Genomic DNA, 21,821 nt, shown 5'->3' with positions numbered 1-21,821 from the left:
GAGGATTAAAAAAATACATTCAAGCCCTGGCCGGCTTGGCTCAGTGGACGGAGCGTCGGCCTATGGACTGAGGGGTCCTGGGTTCGATTCCGGCCAAGGGCACATGCCTGGGTTCCGGGCTCGATCCCCAGTGGGGGGTGTGCGGGAGGCGGCCGATCAATGATTCTCTCTCTTCATTAATGTTTCTATCTCTCTCTCCTTCTCCCTTCCTCTCTGAAATCAATAAATAAATATAAAGAAAAAAAAAATACATTCAAAAAGTGGGAATACCCCCATGTGACATTCTAAATGCTGCCATTCCCCCCGGGCCACCCCACTCTCTAGAACATTCTCCTGGGGCAGTGACACCATTTCCAAGGACTCACCAGGTCGTTTTCTGTAAGTGTGTGAGAGGTCAGAGGTTGCAGTTAGGTCTCCAAGGCCCGCGTGGCCTCAGGGGATGTCAGGAGGTCATAGTATCCCAAAGCTTTTTGTGCCTCTTCACTCAAGAACGAACATCCACTAGACTTATCTCACTGCATTCCTCCCTCCCTCCCCTCCCCTCTCTCTTCTTTACAGAAGAGTAATTTCAGAACTTCCCCAACCCCCTTCTTCTTTGACACCCACTCTCTCAAAGGTATCTGTCTCCTTTTTCATCACTAGATTATTCCTGTCAATTTTAAGTGGAAATAGGCCTGCTTAAAGGTGACTAACTTCTATTTTTTAAATAGACTCTAACCAATGAGTATAGGATATATTATACATCTCACCCAGTAAATCTATTTACAGTGACTGACAACTTATAATTGTTTAATAAACCAGAATTTACCCAGACTTACATTTAGAACAGTCTAATAAGCCACTTAACAAACTGCAACTCTAACATAAATATAATTGCAGCTGTGTCTGATGTGTTAAAAATATAGTGTAATATCTTGAATGTCACTAAAGTGAAATCCTTGTTATTAAGGTTCTGACTCTGATATGAAGACCTAACATTTTTTGTCAGTAAGATACATATTCTCTAGCTTTAACTTGGACTTCCAGTAACACAATTTAGGTGTAAGAAAATCGGTGACAATCTTTCTCTCTCTCTCTCTCTCTCTCTTTCTTTCTCTCTCTCTCTCTCTCTCTCTGAATATCTTTTAGGCTTTATAGAGCTGATCATGTCATTCCAGCATTTTTTAAAAGGTTAAAAGAATTTAAAATGATATGAAAGAATATTAAAAACTCTGATTATTGTATGCAGTTATTACCTTAACAGTCCTAGCTCCTGAACTCTTATGTGAGGAAACAAGCATTTGTATGAGGGTAAATTTCAGATCTGTAGCTTCAGTTTTTTCCACTTCCCTTTCCCATGCAGATGTTTTCAGAGTATCTTTATCCAGAGAATCTGAGTGCTAATGATGCTTACATATTCTACCAGCCACTGAATAAACCTCTCTGAGCACGGCTGTATGCCAGCCACTGTATAAACCATGATGAGGTATAGATCCTGCCATGGAAGAAGCTACATTTCCCCAGGGAAAGACAGACCTATACACAACAAAAGGAATACAGAGCCATTGGTGAGATGATCGCATGGCAGGGAGTTGTCGGTTCTATAGTGGAATCTTGGAAAGGCCACATTGTTTTCCAGAGTGCTGACACAGGTTCCTGTGCTCATGTGTAGTGCACAAGAGTGTGAAGTCTCTCAGGGGACTTCATCAATAGCACATTAAACCTTCTGCTGTTTTTTATAATACAAAAAGAAATCATATTTAATACCTATTAAATACTAGCCACCTTTTCCCAGGAGGAACTATTCCTACATACTATTTTTCCCCTCTTTTATTTTTGAATGGAAAAAAAAAATTACACTCAAAAATTTTAGACTAATTTTTTCATAAAAGCTTTAAAAGTACTTTGGAATAAAGTTTGATATTTAAGTGATTGTATCCTTCTTATCTGAAAAGAAATATGCTTAAACAAAACAAATGCTCTCTTGATCCCTCATGTAACTCTTTAAAAAGAGACTCCCTCGCTGGTGTTGCTCAGTGGTTAGAACGTCAGCCTGTGCACCTGAGAGTCACTGGTTCAATTCCCAGTCAAGGGCAAGTACCTGGGTCACAGCTCTGATCCCTGGCTCCAGTAGGTCCAGGCATGTGTGAGAGGCAGCCGATCATGTGTCTCTCTCACATCCATGTTCTCCTCCCTCATTCCCTTTCATGTTCTATAAAAATCAGTTGGAAAAATATCCTCGAGTGAGAATTAACAACAACGAGAGAGAGAGAGAGAGAGAGAGAGAGAGAGAGAGAGAGAGAGAAAGAGAGAGAGAGAGAGAAAGAAACTTTATAAAATATTCACACATATGCAAGCTAGAAGGGGGTATTAGATTGGTAGAAATAGGAATTCTTATTCTTTTAATGCAACAGATAAAAGCTGAGGGAAAACAATTAAAAATAAAATTAACAGGAAAATTGCTTTGTTTGATAATAGAGATAGAAGCCCACTTGCAATGTTAAAAAAAGGAACAGAAAAAAATTGGATTTACCTGGATCACATCCCATACGAATCTACATGTTTGTAAATTGTCTAATAGGTGTTCCTGTTGTGATCTCCAACAGTGAACACTTTTCTTGATTTTTTTTCTATGTTTCCCTTTGCATTGTAAAGACAGAACATTAGTGGAAACAAGAAAAAGAGGGGAAGACAAACCCTGGGGGTTGAAAGCTGGTGTGTGGCCCAGAGTATCTTTATTGCATCATATTCCGCAAATGCAGGTGGAGTAACACTGTAATACTCCTGAGAGCAGGCACCTCAGAAAGTTTCCGGCTATTAATAGTGTTTTTATTTATCTTAGTTCTGTTTGTTTGGGGGGTAATTTTGAAAAAACTAATGTTAGTTTATTCTTCCTAATAATGAATGTTGGAGAAGATGCTTGTGATAGATATAGCATAGTCCAGAAGTTGAAGTTCATTAATAATTGGAATGTTGTGGAGTATGAAGTAATGAATACTAATTACTCCTTTCATGTCTGACAGCTCCCTGTGGACCAATACATCAGCCCCGACTTTAATTTGGTTCTAGTAATGGTTTCATCAATAGCACATTAAACCTGTGTTTGGGAAGATATACAGTTGAACCTGACCCACATAGTAGATGCTGCTGTCATAATGGCCACAGGCTGACAACAGCTGGGTAATTACAAATAATTAAATCCACCAAACTCCAGACAATCCTAATTTTAAGTAAAATATATCTTACAGCAGCAATCGACAGAAAACGTATCTGGGAAGATTTATCAACATGTACTTTTTTCCAAAGCAAATTTACTGGCTTCCCTATTAGAGAAGTTGCTGATGTGTGAAGCATCTTCATAAAATTATATCTCTGTAATCTTTCAGATCTCCCAAACATTATTGAAAGAATTTATAAACTTTAATTGTAGCTGGAGTCACCTTACTGCAACATGCATTTTGATTGGAAAATGTATATATGTTTCTGAGCATATAAATGTTTTTAAAGGTATTTTGTACTTTATTCTATATTTATTTTTACATAATTATTTTTTAGTAACAGTGTTTAAGAAGTATTCCCTAGGAAGAAACTTAAAACTAATAGAAATATTAACTGTGTGACATAAATTTTCTATTTTTATAGAAGTAATATCATGAAAGGGAGAACAGTATTTTATAGATACTTACTTTATAATAACTAGGTTTCCTGAAAGTTGTGCTGAAACTAATACAAGGAAGTGTCTTAGTTTGAAGGATTTCAGTTGATTAAATATTATGTTGCTCCTTTTGGAGTTGATGCCATACAATTGTGTTATAGTAGATAGAGGCCCAGTGCATGAAATTCGTGCACAGGTCAAGTCCCTAGAGGCTGCCAGCTGCTGGCCGGGGCCTCCCTTCATACCTGCCTTGGCCTGGCGCTGTCCACTCACCTGTTCCACGCCGTCCACTCTCCTGTTCCACCATCCTGCCTCAGTCCTGTTCTCGTAGGGGCTCATGGGGCTGGCAGTACCTCTACTGCTGCCTGCTGCCAGCACCACATCGCTGATGCGCGGCATGTTCTGTGCCACCCCCTGGTGGTCAGCGCACATCTAACTTCTAATCAGTCGAACTCCCACTCGTGGGGACAATTTGTATGTTAGCCTTTTATTATATAGGATTATAGATCTGTTTGAATGAGGTCTTCGGTGGGAGTTAAGACAGAATCATGTTAAATTCTGTCCCACACTGTAATAGAATGTCTCTCTTGAGCTGGAAGCTTATGGTTCCAAATAAACTCTGGCATGATACAGTTCTCTCATGTCCCTGTGGCTAAGAATCTTTTTATTTTTAAGTTAAATTCATGCCTTCACACAAGAGAATTCAGCATTCTAGGCTTCCAATTTCTAAATTCGAAATAAAGTTTAATTGCAGAAAAGACCAACAACCTTTCTATTCCTAAGTTCAATCAAGATTTTTTTTTTTTTTTTTTTTTTACTCAGGGTCTATGGATAGTGCATTCACACACTCACAGTGTTCTTGCTAATATTGTTTGTTTTTATCTGAAATTCAAAACCAAATAGGGCCACAGATTCAGAACCTTAGATTCTTTCCTTCAAAAACAATTTTTTTTAAAGGGCAAACAAATATAAATGGAACCAGAATTTATTTTTCATGGTACATTATAATGTTTAAATATGGATATAGTATCCATAAGTATACATATGTTTAAATATGTATTATATTATAATACATATGTTTTATATGCTTTATACATCTCAAAAAGGAAATCATCTGATTTTCTCTTTTGGCTTCTTTTTCTTTCCCTGTTCAGTGGTACCTAGACTCTTGCAACATTAATCTTTTTTTTTTTTTAATTCTAATTGAAGTTCGCGTCTATCTTAGAAGGATGTAGTGGTTATGTTAAGTGTATGAAGAAGCAAGACAATGAACTCATGTCTATGCAAGACTTTTCTTTCCATCTTTTCCTTGGAAGTCTCGCCAGCTGTGCAGCTTTCAGCAGAAACCCGGTTGGACCAAGTGGAACAGCCCCTCCTGCCCAGGTTGCTAAGTAACACCTCTGCCCAGGTTGCTAAGTAACACCTCTGCCCAGGTTGCTAAGTAACACCTCCCTTGCCTGATCCTTTTGGCTGCTCTCAGCCGGAGCTGTTGGAGCTCACAAGTCTCATCTAGAAGCTTTTAATTTTAAACAGCAGGGCATGCAGGAAGGCTTTTAGGTGTCTGTTGAAAAGTTGTTTTTCCTTCCCCTAAGTGTTTCTTTCTTTCCAACTAGTGGGACTATACTATTTATTTATCTTAAGACCCAGCTGCTATCTCTTTACTCTGACAGAACAGCTCTGATGAGGCCTGGAGAATGGAATTCCTCATATTCGAAGAACTTGTTAGCTGTCTGAATTGACCATCTTAGAGACACTCTCTTAGGAAATTTCTCTCCAAACAGACTGCATTGGGAGAAAGGTTTTGCAAGTCTCCTTTTAAAAAGCTTCCTAGTGCAGCCACAGGTACAAGTCCTTCTTCTAATGGCAGATGATGCTTTTCCAAGTTTGGTGTTAGATGGCGATGAGAAATGATGGTGTTCGCTCAGGTTCTGGTCACTAAAGACATTTATTTAACTTTTTATGATCCAAGACTGATGGCATTTTCAAAGTAGCTACCCTAAATCTTGAGAACAGTTCTAACAAAAGTAAGAGACACTTCCTTAGTTTCCAGATGATAATCTCAATTTTAGACAGTCATCTTGGTTATACTGGGACAATACTTCCTCTCTTTCTACTCAGAAATTCTGGCTTTCAGGTAAATCTGAAAACTGGAGAAATGTATCCCAGGTTTATCAGAGAAATGCTGCGCACATTCACCAATAAATCACTTGCACGTGTTTTTCATGTCATTTGCATATCATTCCTTCTCAACAATAGTGACCTTTCGTGACCTGAAGAAATTAGGAATCTTTTCATCCCACGACACCTTTTGGCTGGATTTTGAATAAATTTTTGAAAGAACGTTGAATTTCCCAATATACCTGATTTTTATGCAAACCTGACATGGAAAACTGAATTTATAGTTAACCTGTGGATGATTGTCTTTATGACACAATAATTCATTCAGCTAAGGAGTGAGCATTTGGCATACTTAAAATAGCGCATTTTCTTTTCCTGAAAGCCAGGAGATAGAAAACTTTTATGTAAGTTGTGATTTATTTTTATAACTTTATAAATTAAGTAATTCATTTTATGAAAGTATCTACCAGAAATCGTAGCTCTTGGATTGGGGCTGGGCACCTTGATAATCAATGCTATTCTGCTTCATAAACAAGGACAGAATTCTTACCCAAAGATCAGCAGGGCCTGTGTCTTTAAATTCTTTTGTCTATTGGCCATTGATTGTTATGAGTTGATCATATTCTCTCGGTACCCTCTTGTGACTGATGGTCAGACAGGTCAACAGAGGTTAGGGTTACAAGCTGTCACCATCCAACAGAGCAAATGAACCTGCAGTCTGATGCAGTGAAATGAACTTTATACTAGTAGTCCAGACCCAGGCTCCAATCCCCACCCTGCCCTTAAGCTATCTGACCTTGGAGAAGTCATAAACTCATTGGGTTCATAAAAGGGAATCAGCTGAATGATCACTAGGGGATCTCCTTGCCTTAAAATGGCAACCCTGGTAGGTGAAACAATGTTTTTTGACTCACCTTGCATCCTATCCAATTAAGCCATGGCGTTTGTACTGGGAAAAGACATTTTATTTCAGATTGTGTTCGTATAATTAGTCTCTCACCTCTAAGCCAGCAATTCTCAGCCAATGAGAAGCGGGCAGGAGGAGCTCTCTCTCTTAGAGGAATGTATGGACACCCTCTGGGAGCAACTCCCCTGCAGATTCAGATATCCCTTCACGTGCGCCCCCCTGTCTTCCCCCACCTCCCATGCACACACACACACTCTCACTGTGATACAGTGTCCTGTTCCTGGAGGGCATGGGGCTGGAAAGCGTGTTTAAGAACTACTCATTTAGGAAAGGAGCCACACTTCTACATTGTATGCTGCTCTTCACGCCTTGCTGTTGCTTCTCATTGAAGATTTAAGTTCAAGAGCTCATAGCTGCCTTCTGCGGCGTGGAAGTCATGACCTCTGGATTCCTGTCTTTCACAGAAACAACACGAGGACTGTTGGCTTTCCCCACCCCTCTGGTTAACTCAGTCGCTGTTAAGATCCTTCAAGTCCTGAGGGAGCATTAGCCATCCATTTAATTTTCCCAGATCGGAGATTAACCAAAAAATTAACCTGGCAGCAATGATAAAACCCACCGAGTCATTGTGTAGTTCTTGCCTTTCGTAGATCATAAATACCCCAGCTGAGGATTATTTACTATCCCTGGGAAATCTAAGCTTATAAAAGAAGGTTTCAGAGCAGAATGTAAAACCAATTTTACAAGCAGACATCCTTATCTCTTCCATCAGCCTAGCAGAGTCCTTCCAATTAACTCTCTCCTTACAGAGAAAACCCAGCAGATAGATTTCTGGTTCCCAAACTGTGAATGCTTCAGGGCATATGTAGACACACAGGGATTTAGAGGGCCCTGGAGTCCCCTCCGAGCCACCTTCTGGAGCTGTCTCCTTAAGTACATATTTAACCAGTTAATGGCTTTGTCACCTGCAAAATTGTCAACCTCATAATCCATGTTGGCCAGTCTCCTGTTTTGTGGTGTGTTTTTTCCTGAAAGCCTAGGGAGGGGAAGCATGGTTGTGCGTAGTGGCTGATGGGAAAAATTGTAGCTTGGTGATCCTGGGAAATCCTTGGAGATGAGCTGCCATTGCGTTGAGAGGAGATTACGCTGATGCCACTACCTGGTGTGACCCTCTGGAGTGGCACATGGCAAACAGCCTGTGCTGATAAGGCCTGTGAGCTAAGAATGGTTTGCTGCTGCTGTTTATCTTTGATTTCTTTTTTTAATTCTTTAAAAAATTATAGTCGACATACGATATTATATTAGTTTTAGGTGTGCAGCATAGTCATTAGACACTTCTATAACTTATGAAGAGCTAACAATTGTTTTAAAGGGTTGTCAATAACAAAGAATATATGGCAGAGACGCATGTGGCCCACAAAGCCTAAAATAGTTCCCCTCTGGCCCAATCCAAGAGGGATTTCTGCCCGGAGGCCTGAACACCTATGACTTTCAGGAATGTTAGTTGTCTTGCTGGGGGCTTGTTTTGATTCTCTCATATTTACACATCCTCCACACAAATCTCAAAATTAGTTTGACTTCTTACTGCAGTTCCTAATCCTGCCACAATGAGCTATCCCTTTACAACAATAATGAAAATTCTAGACTTCATTTATTCAGTGTTCTTCATTTAAACTTAAATGTTTATTTGGGGGATTCTTTTTGGCCTCTTTTTTAAATTGAATTTATTGGGGTGACACTGGTTAATAAAATTATATAGGCTTCAGGTATACACTTCTATAGCATTATCTGTATATTGTATGTTCACCACCCCAAATCAAGTCTCCTTCCATCACCATTTATCCCCCCTCTACCTTCTACCTCCTCCTACCCCCTTTCCCTCTGGTAAGCACCACACTGTTTCTGTGTCCATGAGGATTGTTTGTTTGTTTGTTTGTATTTTTTCCCTTCACCTTTTTCCCCCAGACCAGTGTAAAAATGTTTAAATTCTCTTTTCATCTGGGGATATGGATTAGTGATTAAAACAGGAAGTTTATGAAGTATGAACTCAAACCCGATGAAAATTCCTGAGCAAATGAGGGGAAATTCAACCTGAAATCGTGAATGGTAGTGACAGACCTGGCATTTCTGAGACACTTGCCAAGGGAGGAATGAATTGAAACTGAGATGGAGCAGTAATCAGAAGAGCACAGGCTGTACACGGGGGTTGGGTGAGAGCGAGGGTGTTATTACTGTGGCGACGCATCAGCCTTGGTATTGCTTCAGTGTGAGAAGCCCAGGCAGTAACTACGCAAAACTTTCACTCTGAAGGTTCCCTTGAGAAGTCACTGGTGCCAAGCTTGGCATCTAGGCCAACAGTAATACGGTGGCTAGTGCCAGCAAAGGAAGATTTTCTCAAAGCTTACTTGACTTGTGAGATCTATTTTGGAAAACCTTGGAAAGGGAAACTCAAGTAATGGGAGAAATTGGATGATGTTCCCAATGTAGATATGGTTGGAAATGTCTTCAGTCAAAAAGAAGGTTAACTAAAAATGTGTTTTTATCCAATAAGACCATCCTGTGAGACAGCTCAATATGCTCAAAAGTCAAGCATGAGCCTCTGAGAAGCTATGGTTGGCAGATGGATAAAATCTGAAAAGCTACAGTTAGCATGGCGGATTTCCTTCCAGACCGAGAAAGTCCAAATGGTAGTGGTTGACCTCTTAATAGGTGGTTCTCTTTTTTTTTTTTTTTTTTTTTTTTCGTTTTTGGCAACATCGTTACTGAGGCATAATTCACATACATACAATATATCATTTAAAGTGAAGAACTCCTTGGTTCTTACTATATTCATAGCATTGGGCAGCCATTACCACAGTCAATTTTAGAATTGAAATTCCTAAGCAATCAAACTTACTTTGACTTGCCTATTCTGGTTATTTCCTATTAGTAGAATCATATAATATGTGGTCTTCTGTGATGGGCTTCTTTCACTTGGCGTAATGTTTTCAAGGCTCATCCATGTTGTAGCATGTATCAATACTTTCTTTTTTATGGCTGAATAATATTCCATTGTTTAGATATACCACAGTTTATTCATCCATGGGACATTTGGGTTGTTTCTACCCTTTGGCTATTATGAATAATGCTGCTGTACCCATTTGTGTACAAATTCTATGTGGACATATGTTTTCCACTTTTTTGAGTCTCTACCTAGAAGTAGAATGGCTGAGCTAAATGATAACTCTATATTTAAAATTCTGAGAAACTGCTAATACTGTTTTCCAAAGTGGAAGACATTCCCACCTGCAGTTGATGAGGGTTCTCATTGCATTCCATCCTCTCCAACACGTGTTATTGCCGGCGGTTTTTACTAAAGCCATCTAGTAGGTATGTCGTGGTACCTCACTGTGGCTTTGATTTGCATTTTCTTGATGATTAATGGTGTTGAGCATCTTTTCAGGTATTTATTGGCCATTTGTATATTTTCTTAGGCAAAGGATCTGAATGGACATTTTTCCAATCTTCTAATTGGGCAGACCTTTGATCTGTCCCATTGTAGGTGTTTTGTACATATTTATTTATTTATTAACCAAGTAAATAAATGAACCCTCAGGGGAATGGAGCCAGGTGACCAAGTCCGCACAATTCCCAGCCTCTGAGAAAGGGAAAAACCAGGCCCGCCCTCAGGGAGAGGCTGCATTCATTCAGTGTTTCGCTTGCAATCACAGCAGCCACCTCCATCCAGCTCAGGCTCCACCCAGAGCCTGTTCCAAGGCTGCAGGGTGTCATGGCAACGGAAGTGCCAATGCAGCCAGGCTTCAGGGAAGGTGGGACCTGGAAACCTGGGAGACCCAGAGCACGCCCCTTTGCTTTGCTCCTCCATCTGCATGTTGGTTGATCCTCCTCCTCTGGGGAACCAGGCATGTCTGTGCTGCTTGGTTCACCAGGAGGACAGACTGACTTCAACACAAGCGTCTAGGGTTCCAGTTCCAACTCTCCCTTCTCTCTGTCCCAAACCCCAGTCCCAGTGAAGGGCACTGTGATTGGAAGAGCGTGGATGAGGTGCCTGCCCCTGGTGCCCTTGGCCAGGGGAGCAGGGATACACAACAGAAGCCTGGTTGCAGGGGGCCCGCGCCTGCGCGAGATGGAGCAGGAGGAGGAGGAGCCGTGCATCCCACACGGAGGCTTCTTCACCTTTTCCTTGATCCAGTGCCAAAGTATTGGAAGGCAATTTGAAGTATACATGCATGTTTCATATATGTAAATTTTGAATATACCTGTACACAGATGTATACAAAGGCGTACATACTCATTTTACCCTTAAAGACTAGCAGTGTTTAATACAAGGTTAATCACAGTGATTATAGTAATAGAAGCTAACATTTTTGTTGGTGTAGGTCCTTTCTGTGATTTATTGTATTTAATTGTGAGGCGAATACTGCTATTACTGCCGTTTTGCATATGAGGAAACGTAAGTACATAGAGGTTCAGTGAATAATTCCTATTCTTTTTTTTTTTTTACTTTAGGGAAACAGAGTAGCTGAAAAACCCTGAACCGCCTGGTCCTAAGGCCCCGATACATGGCCAGCGTGCAGGGTTGGAATGATACTTTGATATCCGTCCAGGTCCCAGGGACGCTCCTGAATGTCCGTTCTGTCCCCTTTAGGTATATCAGGATTGGAGACAAAGAGTGTGAATTTCATGAGAACTTCCGTCTCCTCCTTCACACAAAACTGGCCAATCCTCACTATAAGCCAGAATTGCAAGCTCAGACAACCCTGCTAAACTTCACGGTCACAGAAGACGGTCTGGAAGCCCAGCTGCTGGCAGAGGTGGTCAGTATCGAAAGGCCGGATTTGGAGAAACTTAAGGTAAAAAATATGAAGTCATCCACCAACACTTATTCAGCACCTGCTTTGCACAAATTACACGGCCGGACACACGCGTGTTAGGCAGGAGCCCTGCCCTCCAGGATCTTACAACCTAATTGAGAAAAAAGAGGGTATGTGTGAACAGTAGCAGAAATTGAGGGGGGCCTCTGATGAAGGAGGCAGTTGGGGTTTTGCCCAGGGAGGAGGAGGGCTGGCTCCAGGTCTGGTTTGCTGCCGGTGACTGGGACAGGCAGAGGCATGCGAGTCTTGGGAAGCAGAGGCCTGTGCTGCTGCGGGCACGTGCCTCTGCAGTTGGGTGATCATAGCCGATTCAGCCAGGGCCAAAGAGCGAAAAGGGGAGTAAAGGAGTAAGGTTGGAAAATTTAAGGGGCTTGCCCTGGCCGGTGTGCTCAGTGGTTAGATCACTGGCCCTAGCACTGAAGGGTCACAAGTTTGATTCCTGGTTAAGGGCACATACCTGGGTTTGGGGCTTGCTCCCCACCCCCGGCCAGGGCATGTGCGAGAGGCAACTAGTCGATGTATTTTTTCCCTATCTTTCTCACTCTCCCTCCCTTCCACTCTGTCTGAAAAACAATGGGAAAAAAAATATCCTTCGGTGAGGATTAATACCTCCCCCCTCAAAAAAAAAATAAAGAAAAAATTTAAGAGACTTATCTTTGGTTATGACTAACATTTAAAGGAAAATTTATGGCTTTAAGTGCACTGATGAGAGAGAAATAATTAAATTCAGTGTCGAATACAGACAACAAGAAAACCAGAGTGAGATTATAAACATAGGAAGAAGGCCATTGTAGAGTTAGGTAATAGCAACAGAGACTGTTTGGCCTAAAAACCAAGAGTATTTCCCATCCGACCCTTTTTGGAGAAAGCTGCTACTCCTGGTATATAAACCATTGGTTCTCCAGTGGTGGTTCCTGAAACAGCAGCGCCGGTTCATGGTGCCAAGCGATGATGACAAATGTTCACACTCTGGGCCCTGGAGCGCAACCCCTTCTGACACTTTTCGCAAGAATCGTTAAGCACTGTTATCGGCGTGTTGTAATGTTAAGTGTGTTTCATTCTAAAGGAGTCCATGAGGTGGATGAGTAAGGAAACTCTGCTTAAAAACGGGAATTTAACCCCCATTTCTTCCGCTTCTCCCGGCCGGTGGTAGCTGCTCCTGACGAAGCGCCAGAACGACGGTAAGATAGAGCTGACGGCCCTGGAGGGCGACCTCCTGCTTCGCCTGTCGGCGGCCAAGGGCGGCTTCCTGGGCGACACCCAGCTGGTGGCGAGGCTGGAGGCCACGAAGGCGACTGCCGCCGAGATAGAGCATCAGGTGGGAGGCCGAGGGCACAGGAAGGCTTGTTGCAGCGCTCTGCTTGCACAGACAGGCTTGGGGGAGAGTGTAATCCTATTTGGTAGTTTCTCAAAGGGGACTGACGGATCCGCCGATAAACTGCCCTAAAAATGAGCTTCGTGGGGCCCAGCTTGTGCTGCTCCTCATTCCACGGAGACCCAGGTGTTCGGATCAGACTCCGTCGGGCTGTTATTTGGTGGTGGTGGTTTTTAGTGTTTATTTTTTGTTGTGGTTTGTTTTGTTTTGTTTTGTTGTGAATCCTCGCCTGAGGATATTTTTCCATTGCTGTTTAGAGAGAGTAGGAGAGAGAGGGAGAGACAGAGAGAAACATCGATGTAAGAGAGACACATGGATTGGTTGACTCCTGCACACACCCCGACCGGGGCCGGGGAACCTGCAGCGGAGGTACATGCCCCTTGACCAGAATAGAACCTGGGACCCTTGAGTCCACAGGCCGACGCTCTATCCACTGAGCCGAACTGGCGAGGGCCTGTGATTGGTTCTGTGTGACCAAATTTGAAGAACACGGGGCCTGCAGGCGAAGAGGACTAAAATCTGAAAAGGTCTCATTTAGAATCTCGCCCTGGCAAATTGCCCTCATCCAGTCTCACCACGGGGGCTCCTACTCTGTTGTCCATTTTAGAGAAATACTTAGAGCTGAAGTTTTGTGTCCAGGCCGGCAGGGCTGGGAGGCTGAGCCAGAGAAGGTCTCCTGCTGTTCTCAGATGCGTTGCTCACACTGGGAAAATGACATGTCCTGAAAGCCCAGAAGGTTTCTCATTGAGTGCACTTCCCGCGGGACTCCAGCTTGTGTCCCCGGGTGCTTTATGTGTGGAGTGCACTGTGGATTTTCACAAGTAACCACTAACCCTTAAAACTCCAGTGTTGCAAAATCAGAGGAACCCTTATTCGCTTTCTGGAATATCCCTCATTACTCAGCAACCTGCTAATTACCCAGCGGAGGCTGTGTCGCCACATATCCAATATGTTTGCCTTAATTTAAGCAAGGAAATGGAATTCCAAATGGCTCTCCTTTTTACTTAAAAGGAATTCTAGGGGGCTCCCGAGATGGTAAAGATTAGAGCAATTAAGTAAATTAGGTCTTAGCTTTCAAATTAACTTCTAATTGTCTCTTAAAATGCCTCTCCCTATCTTCTTAATATATTGCCATATAGGGGACTTCCCTCTCTGCTCTAGATTTTATTTATTTCCTTTTATACACAAATATGATGGATCGAGTCTATTAAAAAAGTTTTGGGAAATACTGCATCATATAGAGCTATACGGCCGGCAGTGGTCCTGGCTAAAAGAAATAGATATTTGAGCCTTGAATAAAAGCCAGTATGTTGACTGAGAGTGGCTTCTTTTAATTATCTCTCTGAATGTACCCAGAGGCTAGTACATAACGATAAGCTAAATGGAAATATATGAGCATATGGATGCTCTGATGCAAAGTCAAAACTAGACAGTCACCTGAGTCTTCGTATAAAGGCTTTTTAGTAAGCCTGGCTATTAGATATATTATTGACCTTGGCTGCTTTTGTATACCTTGTTGACTAATAAAGTTATTGGCATTGAATTGGCCCAGCAGACTTGTAAGAGCTCTCCCTGGGAGGTGATATACCTGGGTTATTAACCCCTGAAAGAGAGACGGGGGAGCAGAAAGGTGACATTACTTGGGATAAATTCTGTAGCACCGAAACCATCGAGTTTATTCAACCTGTAATCAAAACAACTAGCGTTATATCCCTTCTCCCTGGAAATGCCTATGAAAAAATTATTTTAAATTTTTATTATTTTAAATATTTTTTTTTATATATATTTTATTGATTTTTTACAGAGAGGAAGGGAGAGAGATAGAGAGTTAGAAACATCTATGAGAGAGAAACATCGATCAGCTGCCTCCTGCACATCCCCCACTGGGGAAGTGCCTGCAACCCAGGTACATGCCCTTGACCGGAATCGAACCTGGGACCTTTCAGTCCGCAGGCCGACGCTCTATCCGCTGAGCCAAACTGGCTTTGGCATTATTTTAAATATTTTAATATTCATAGTAAATATAAAATCCAAATTGTTTTAATATGAATTTTATAATTTTGAACAGCAAGCACATAGGTGCTATATATAACGTTTTAAAAATATATATATTTTTATTGATTTCAGAGAGGAAGGGAGAGAGAGAAACATCAGTGATGAGAGGGAATCATTGATTAGCTGCCTCCTGTACATCCCCCACTGGGGATTGAGCCCACAACGCGGGCATGTGCCCTTGACTGGAATCGAACCCAAGGCCGAAGCTCTATCTACTGAGCCAAATGAGCAAGGGCTGTTATCTATTTTGATACGAATAATTTCTCCTTTCAGATATGTCCCTTCCATCACTTGGATAAGAACAGAGAATGTGAACAGTTAGGTTACTAATGTTGTTTGCTCTCACCATAGGTGATTGAAGCTAAAGAAAATGAAAAGAAAATCAACGAGGCCCGAGAATGTTACCGACCAGTGGCCGCGAGAGCAGCTCTTCTTTATTTTGTCATTAACGACCTCAGAAAAATCAACCCCATCTATCAGTTCTCCTTGAAGGTAATGCTGAATAGACGAAGGAAGAGAGTTAGCTTCAGGAACTTGTTTCTGGAAGTTCAGAGTTTATTTGTAAGCAATCAGTGCACCCAGTAAGGAGTCGTGAGGGTCTAGCTAACAAAGAGACAAGCCAGACATCCGCATGCTCTTACTTTCATTTATAATTTTCAATAAGACTGAGTTAATTAAACGCTGCAACCTTATCACTGCTTCTGTTCTTAAACAGAGCCTGGAGGAGTTTAATGTATATAAGTAAGAAATATTTCCCTGAAGCTTCTCTACTTTCTCTGTGAAAATGTAGGTCTATTTAAAGAGATTTCCCGTATTATTTTGGTATTGAGGGAGAAAGAATGAGAACAACAATATATTAAGCCACTAGTACATGCAAGGCACTTTCGTACTTTAGTTCATTCTTATGCCTGAAACATCTCAATATGGTACACTATTTTACCCCTATTAAAAGAAGAAAATTAACATTTTCAGATTCTGAATAAATTGCCCAAGATTGTACAGTTCGTACATAAAGAGCCAGAATTTGAATCTGTGATTCCACAGCCTATGCTCTACTTGTGCACTGTTCTGTCTCTGGGCAGTTTTCATTCATTCTTCAATCAATTTTTAAACAAGTATTTATTGATATCAGTCATCATGCCAGATGCTGTGATGGTCACTGAATATGCAGTTATTTTATTTAAAAAAACAACAACACAGATATGAGAGAAGATACATGGGGGTCAGTGTGTGTGTAAAAGTGATAAATACTATGAGAGGGAACAGTAGGGATGGTGGGACTGTGTCATTGGGGGCTCAGGGAAGGCCTCTCGGAGGAGGTGACATTAGAACCGATTCCTGAAGCATAAATAGGATTTAGCCCTGTGAAGAGTGGAGAAAATAAGGATGTGTAAGCCATGAAAGAGTCTGGGATTCCAGGCAGTGAATGAATCTATGTGGGTGGAGGGTAATGAGCGAGTGAGAAGATGACAAGCTGGAGTCGGGAGAGGTGAGAAGGTCTAGAACGGCGGTTCTCAACCTGTGGGTCGCGACCCCTTTGGGGGTCGAACGACCCTTTCACAGGGGTCGCCTAAGACCATCGGAAAACACATATATAATTACATATTGTTTTTGTGATTAATCACTATGCTTTAATTATGTTCAATTTGTAACAATGAAATTGGGGGTCGCGGCATTAGGAAGGTTGAGAACCACTGCTCTAGATCATCTGAGGCCCCTGGCCCTGATGGGGATTTTGGATTCTAGTCTGTGTGCCAAGATAAGCCGGTGAAAGGCTGTAAGCAGAAGGCTGATCTGACAAAAGACTCAGAAGTGAATAGAATTGTGGCATGATTTGAAGCCAGGATAATCAGTTCTTGGAGATGGATTGAATATGGGCAACAAAGAAGAGGAAAAGAATCAAGAATAACTAGCAGGGTCTAGTCGTATGAGACGAAGAAGCAGTAGGATTAGGTTTTGGAACAGTCACAGAGTATAAGGAGAACAATACAACTAAATCAGTAGTGTCAGCCCAGGGTACCCAAATACCAGAACTAAGCTAAGGCGTTATGAGAAAAGCAAACGACCGAGCTGCCCCCTTCATGAACATTGTTGCAGAACTGCTCAAGGAGAGAGTGGCAAATTGAATCCAGCCACATATAGAAAACACAGTATATTATGCCCAAGTGGAATTTGTGCCGGGAATGTAAGTTGGTTAAATATTCAAAGATCACACAGTGTAATGCTTCATATTACTACAATAAAAGAGAAAAACCATATGATCGTTTCAATGAATGTAGACAAAGAACTTGACAAATTTTAACACCTGGTTAAAAAAAAAAAAAAAAGGAAAAACACACTGAGCAAACTAGGAGTAGATGGGACCTGCCTGGGTTGTGGGCATGATCCCCAGTAGGGGGCGTGCAGGAGGCAACCAATCAATGGTTCTCTGTCATCATTGATGTTTCTCTCTCTCCCTCTTTCTTCCTCTCTAAAATCAATAAAATATATATATATTTTTAAAAAGAAAGAAAAAATTGATAAATGGAACCTTATCACATTAAAAAAAAGTATGGTTTTCTAAAGACATTATTAAGAAAATGAAAAGGCAAGCCACAGACTACTAAAAACTATCTCCAAAACATACATACATCTAACAGAATTTATAGCGTAATATATATAAAGAACGTGTGCAGCTCAATAAGACAACCAACTCAATTAAACAAATAGATGAAAAGTTTGGACAGACATACCCTCTACTAAAACATATGACTTGCCCATACACAGATTTTTTAAATGCTCAACAATGATCAGAAAAACGCCAAGAGGATGGTGCAGTGTAGTTGTGTAGGGAGGAGATACAGGTAGATTTTATGGAATGATGCTAATAATAGTAATGACAGAAAATTATCATGTCATTTTCATAAAAATCCTGTCCTGTTGTCTCTCCCCATGGATACCTTTAAACTGTACTGGCCTGTGTGTCGGGGGCTAGCGAGGCGTCCAGGCGCCAGTTACCACCCTTTAACAGTCACTTTCCACTCCCCAGGCTTTCAGTGTGCTGTTCCACAGGGCCATGGAGCAGGCTGACAGGGTGGGGGACACGCAGGGACGCATCTCGGTCCTCGTGGAGAGCATCACCCACGCCGTCTTCCTCCACACCAGCCGGGCGCTGTTCGAGAAGGACAAGCTCACCTTCCTGTCCCAGATGGCTTTCCAGGTGAGCAAATCAGAACCAAAGTCGCCTGTTTCTGTGGATGATGTACTTTATTTCTGAAGGGAAGCATAGACAGCCGTGTTTTTGGAAGCCCTTGAATTCATATTTCAATAAAAAAAAAAATATTTTCATGCATGTTACCACCCATAATGTATTATGAAAATACCTAGAATTCAAAAATAGTTTAAAATTGGAGTATTTGAGCTGTTTATCTTTGTAATGTTTTTATGTGGAAATTAGGAATATTTTCATCAGAGGCCCCCCAAAATGTCCTATGGACTTCTTGTCAATTCTGTAATCAGAATGTCCAAAGTGTGTTTCAGTTCCCGGTGTGATTCTCACAGTGTCTTGGGTGAAATTCCTACACCAATACTAACTTATAAAAATAGCTCTACCTTCTGTCGAGTAACTCAGTCCATTGTCATCGCAAGCTTTCTCAATTTGTAAAACAAATTTTAAGACGTTTGATCTAATAGCAGAAGACTTAACTATGAAAGCATATTTCACATATGTTACTTAGAGGCATAAAATTGGAATAAACCATCCTTCCTAATTATTTGCTGTTAGATTTCTGATCAAGGTTTTGAGATCATGGGCACAACTTATTCCTTATTTCAATTATAGAACAGATATATATCTGTAAGAATTTTTGGAAGACTTGATTCTGCTATTTAATCATACCTATTAAGCAGTCACTGCTTCCTGTGTCGTGATTTTGATGCGTAAACCAAATGACTCTCTTCAATTTTGTGTATTCTCAAGATTTTGTTGAGAAAGGAAGAGATAGACCCTGTTGAATTGGATTTCCTGCTTCGATTCACAGTTGAACACACTTACCTGAGTCCTGTCGACTTTCTAACTACTCAGTCATGGAGTGCCATTAAGGTATGTTAGGAACATGGGTTTTCAAATCTCAGTCCTCTCAAATGTAGAAATGTAGTTTTAAAAATCCAAGTGACATAAGCCACTTCAGTTGTAGAAATATGCCGTACAATGTAATTGATCTTTATATTACTAAACTATTTTATTGCTATTTTTAAAAATTTATTTTTCATTTATTGTTGGCACACAATATTATATTTGTTTCAGGGGTACAACTAAAGTGACTGATTTCTTATTGGAAGTAAAGGAACCTTTGACCATTTAATGGGCAGAAAAGTTGTTAATGAATATGTATAGTCTTTATGACCTTTGAAAAAAGTCAAGAAATATAAATGAATAATTTTTAATCTGCCTGGCGCTACTTTCTTTATTTTATAATTAGGTGCTTATTCTCAGACTCGGGAATTCCCTTAAGATGCTCATCATATGCTAAGCTTGGCCCCACATTTTTTTCTAAGAAAAGGAACCATTTCTATGCATTGAAGACTTATTTTTATGGTGTATTTAGACCTTTAGTTTTTAAGAAACAAAATGTTAAATTCCAATTTATTTAGAATCATACTTCGGAAGTATAAATTCAATTGGGTATTGGTCAGGGTCTCAGCAGAAAACAGATGGCACATTCAAAGGGGAGATTAAAAAAAGTTTAACAAAGGGTAGAGTATATTTTCATAGTAAAGGAGGGAGAAATAGAGAATCAACCAGGAATGGAGATGGCAAAAGGAAGGAAAAGGAGCAGTTACTAAAATGACTGAGAAATAAAGTGATGGGAGAGAGCCAGCCTGCAGGAGCTATGGCATTGGGTAGAGGAGCATGCCCAGCTGGGTCACTTCGGAGGCAGAGCTGGTGAGAAATACACTGACCTCTCTCTTCCCCAGCCCTCTAGTCCCTTGCCATTGCCTCCTATTGGGCAAATCCAACCAGGCCAGAGAACCAGGGAGCTTCGTCCAAGAGACTCTTAGAGATCACCTCTTAGCAGGGCAGAAAAGGGCGCAGGGTAAATCCGGAGAGGAAATAAAGACTGTCCAGCACAACTTGTTTACAGGATTCGATGCAGGCACGAGTTTCTATCTCAATGGCTCAAGATAAACTATTCCTGTCTGTTCCCCTATTGTATTACAGGCAGTAGCCCTTATGGAAGAATTTCGAGGTATAGACAGAGACGTGGAAGGATCTGCCAAGCAGTGGAGGAAGTGGGTAGAATCCGAGTGTCCGGAAAAAGAAAAGTTACCGCAAGAATGGAAGAAGAAAAGTTTAATACAGAAGCTGATTATCTTGAGAGCAATGCGCCCTGACAGGATGACCTATGCGCTCAGGTGGGGTAGTCAGCATCTTCGGAAATGCACGTTAACCGGGAGGAAACAGTCTTCAGGGGCTGGGAGAATCTGCCGGAGGCATTTTAGGTCCATACTGATGAGAAGTGATTCTGCTGAAATGTTGATATTGTGCTCACTCCTATTGTTAAACTTTGCTCAACACGATTCAGGACATCCTTCCTGAAAAGCTTGATTCTGAAATCTGCAGGGGAGACAGGAAGAGAACGGGAATATTTTGGGACGAGAGGTGGGTGTCAGCAGTGTGCAGAGGCCAGGGAAATGCATGATCCAAGTGTTACTTTCCATTGACTTTATTCTGTGGTGGCATTTTGGCTCCAAAGATTTTGCATGTCAAATAAAAATGAATTCCTTTCAAAGAGACACTCAGAGTCCCATAACTTTGCAGCCAGCACGATTTAAAAGCAGAAAGCCCTGTCTACATCTTGGTCCAAGCGTCCTTTTTCTCTGCCGTTTTCGCTTCCGAGTGGTAATATGCTGCTTTGTTCACACACGTTGCGTTCTAGTTTGAATTCACCGACCAGAGTTCACAGCGGCCTTCCCTGCTCCTCTTTCTTTAGTGGTATTCACGCGCCTCTGTTTTTCCCTCCGCTTTGTCTAGTTCAGCCGGCTTTCCCTGTGCGGCCTCCTCTGCCGAGCCCTCCTTTACAAGTGAATTCTGCTCAGTGCTACTTACTTTCTGCTAAATCGGGTGCTGCTGGAAAATAATCCCTGCTTAATGGAGCTTCCCTGTGTGAGAAACACCCCAAAAAGCATTTGTATATTCATGAGAAGCCCAGCAGGCTGGAAAATTGCACTGTGGCAAATCTAATGAGCTGTTAATAAGTAATGGGGGGTCTGGCAGGGGACTGGGAAGGGGATACAAAGCTATAGACAGGCAGCTGATGGTACTGAGGGGTGGTCTCAGCAGCCCCCCAAAATAGAATGTAGGCTTCTGGTTTTCAGAGCTTCGCAAGCAGAAAGGGATCCCCCTGGCAATTCTGCATGAGTCTAGTTGGATTCGTATTGTCATTCTAGCACAACATTCCATGTGAAGAACATGTTTGCTTTCTTCCTGTGCCTGTGGTTTAAGCTCATCCAAGTTGTGACACTTTGCAAGGTCAAAAGCAAGCACGGGTCATACATTTTGCATTGTTTTTTTATAGGAATTTCGTGGAGGAAAAACTGGGTGCCAAGTATGTGGAGAGGACCAGGTTGGACTTAGTGAAAGCCCTTGAGGAAAGCAGCCCAGGCACCCCGGTGTTCTTCATCCTGTCTCCCGGGGTCGATGCCCTCAAAGACCTCGAGGTCCTTGGTGAGTGGCCAGGCGGCCTGCTGGCCCCCCCTCCGGCCTTTCTTCCCCTGCCCACCCTTCCTTTCGATTGTCAGTTATCTCATTTTCTTTGATTTTTTTTTTCCCCATTTGCTGGAGATTGAGCATTTGGAAAACGTCAGACTAATCACACT

At 41.6% G+C, this 21,821-nt stretch overlaps 1 protein-coding gene across 1 annotated transcript in view; it reads left to right on the top strand.

Moving 5' to 3' along the window:
• Positions 1-21,821, top strand: part of DNAH11 (dynein axonemal heavy chain 11) — a 195,634-nt gene that overhangs the window by 151,464 nt on the left and 22,349 nt on the right. The window contains exons 67-73 of the mRNA XM_036327931.1: positions 11,308-11,512; positions 12,687-12,851; positions 15,315-15,455; positions 17,992-18,162; positions 18,922-19,044; positions 20,164-20,357; positions 21,521-21,669. Of these exons, the coding sequence (XP_036183824.1) occupies positions 11,308-11,512; positions 12,687-12,851; positions 15,315-15,455; positions 17,992-18,162; positions 18,922-19,044; positions 20,164-20,357; positions 21,521-21,669 (1,148 nt within the window). The remainder of the gene's footprint in view (positions 1-11,307; positions 11,513-12,686; positions 12,852-15,314; positions 15,456-17,991; positions 18,163-18,921; positions 19,045-20,163; positions 20,358-21,520; positions 21,670-21,821) is intronic.

This window comes from Myotis myotis, unplaced genomic scaffold, assembly GCF_014108235.1.
Source record: "Myotis myotis isolate mMyoMyo1 unplaced genomic scaffold, mMyoMyo1.p scaffold_m19_p_11, whole genome shotgun sequence".
Lineage (NCBI taxonomy): Eukaryota > Metazoa > Chordata > Mammalia > Chiroptera > Vespertilionidae > Myotis > Myotis myotis.
This window is presented reverse-complemented; position numbering and strand designations above follow the sequence as displayed.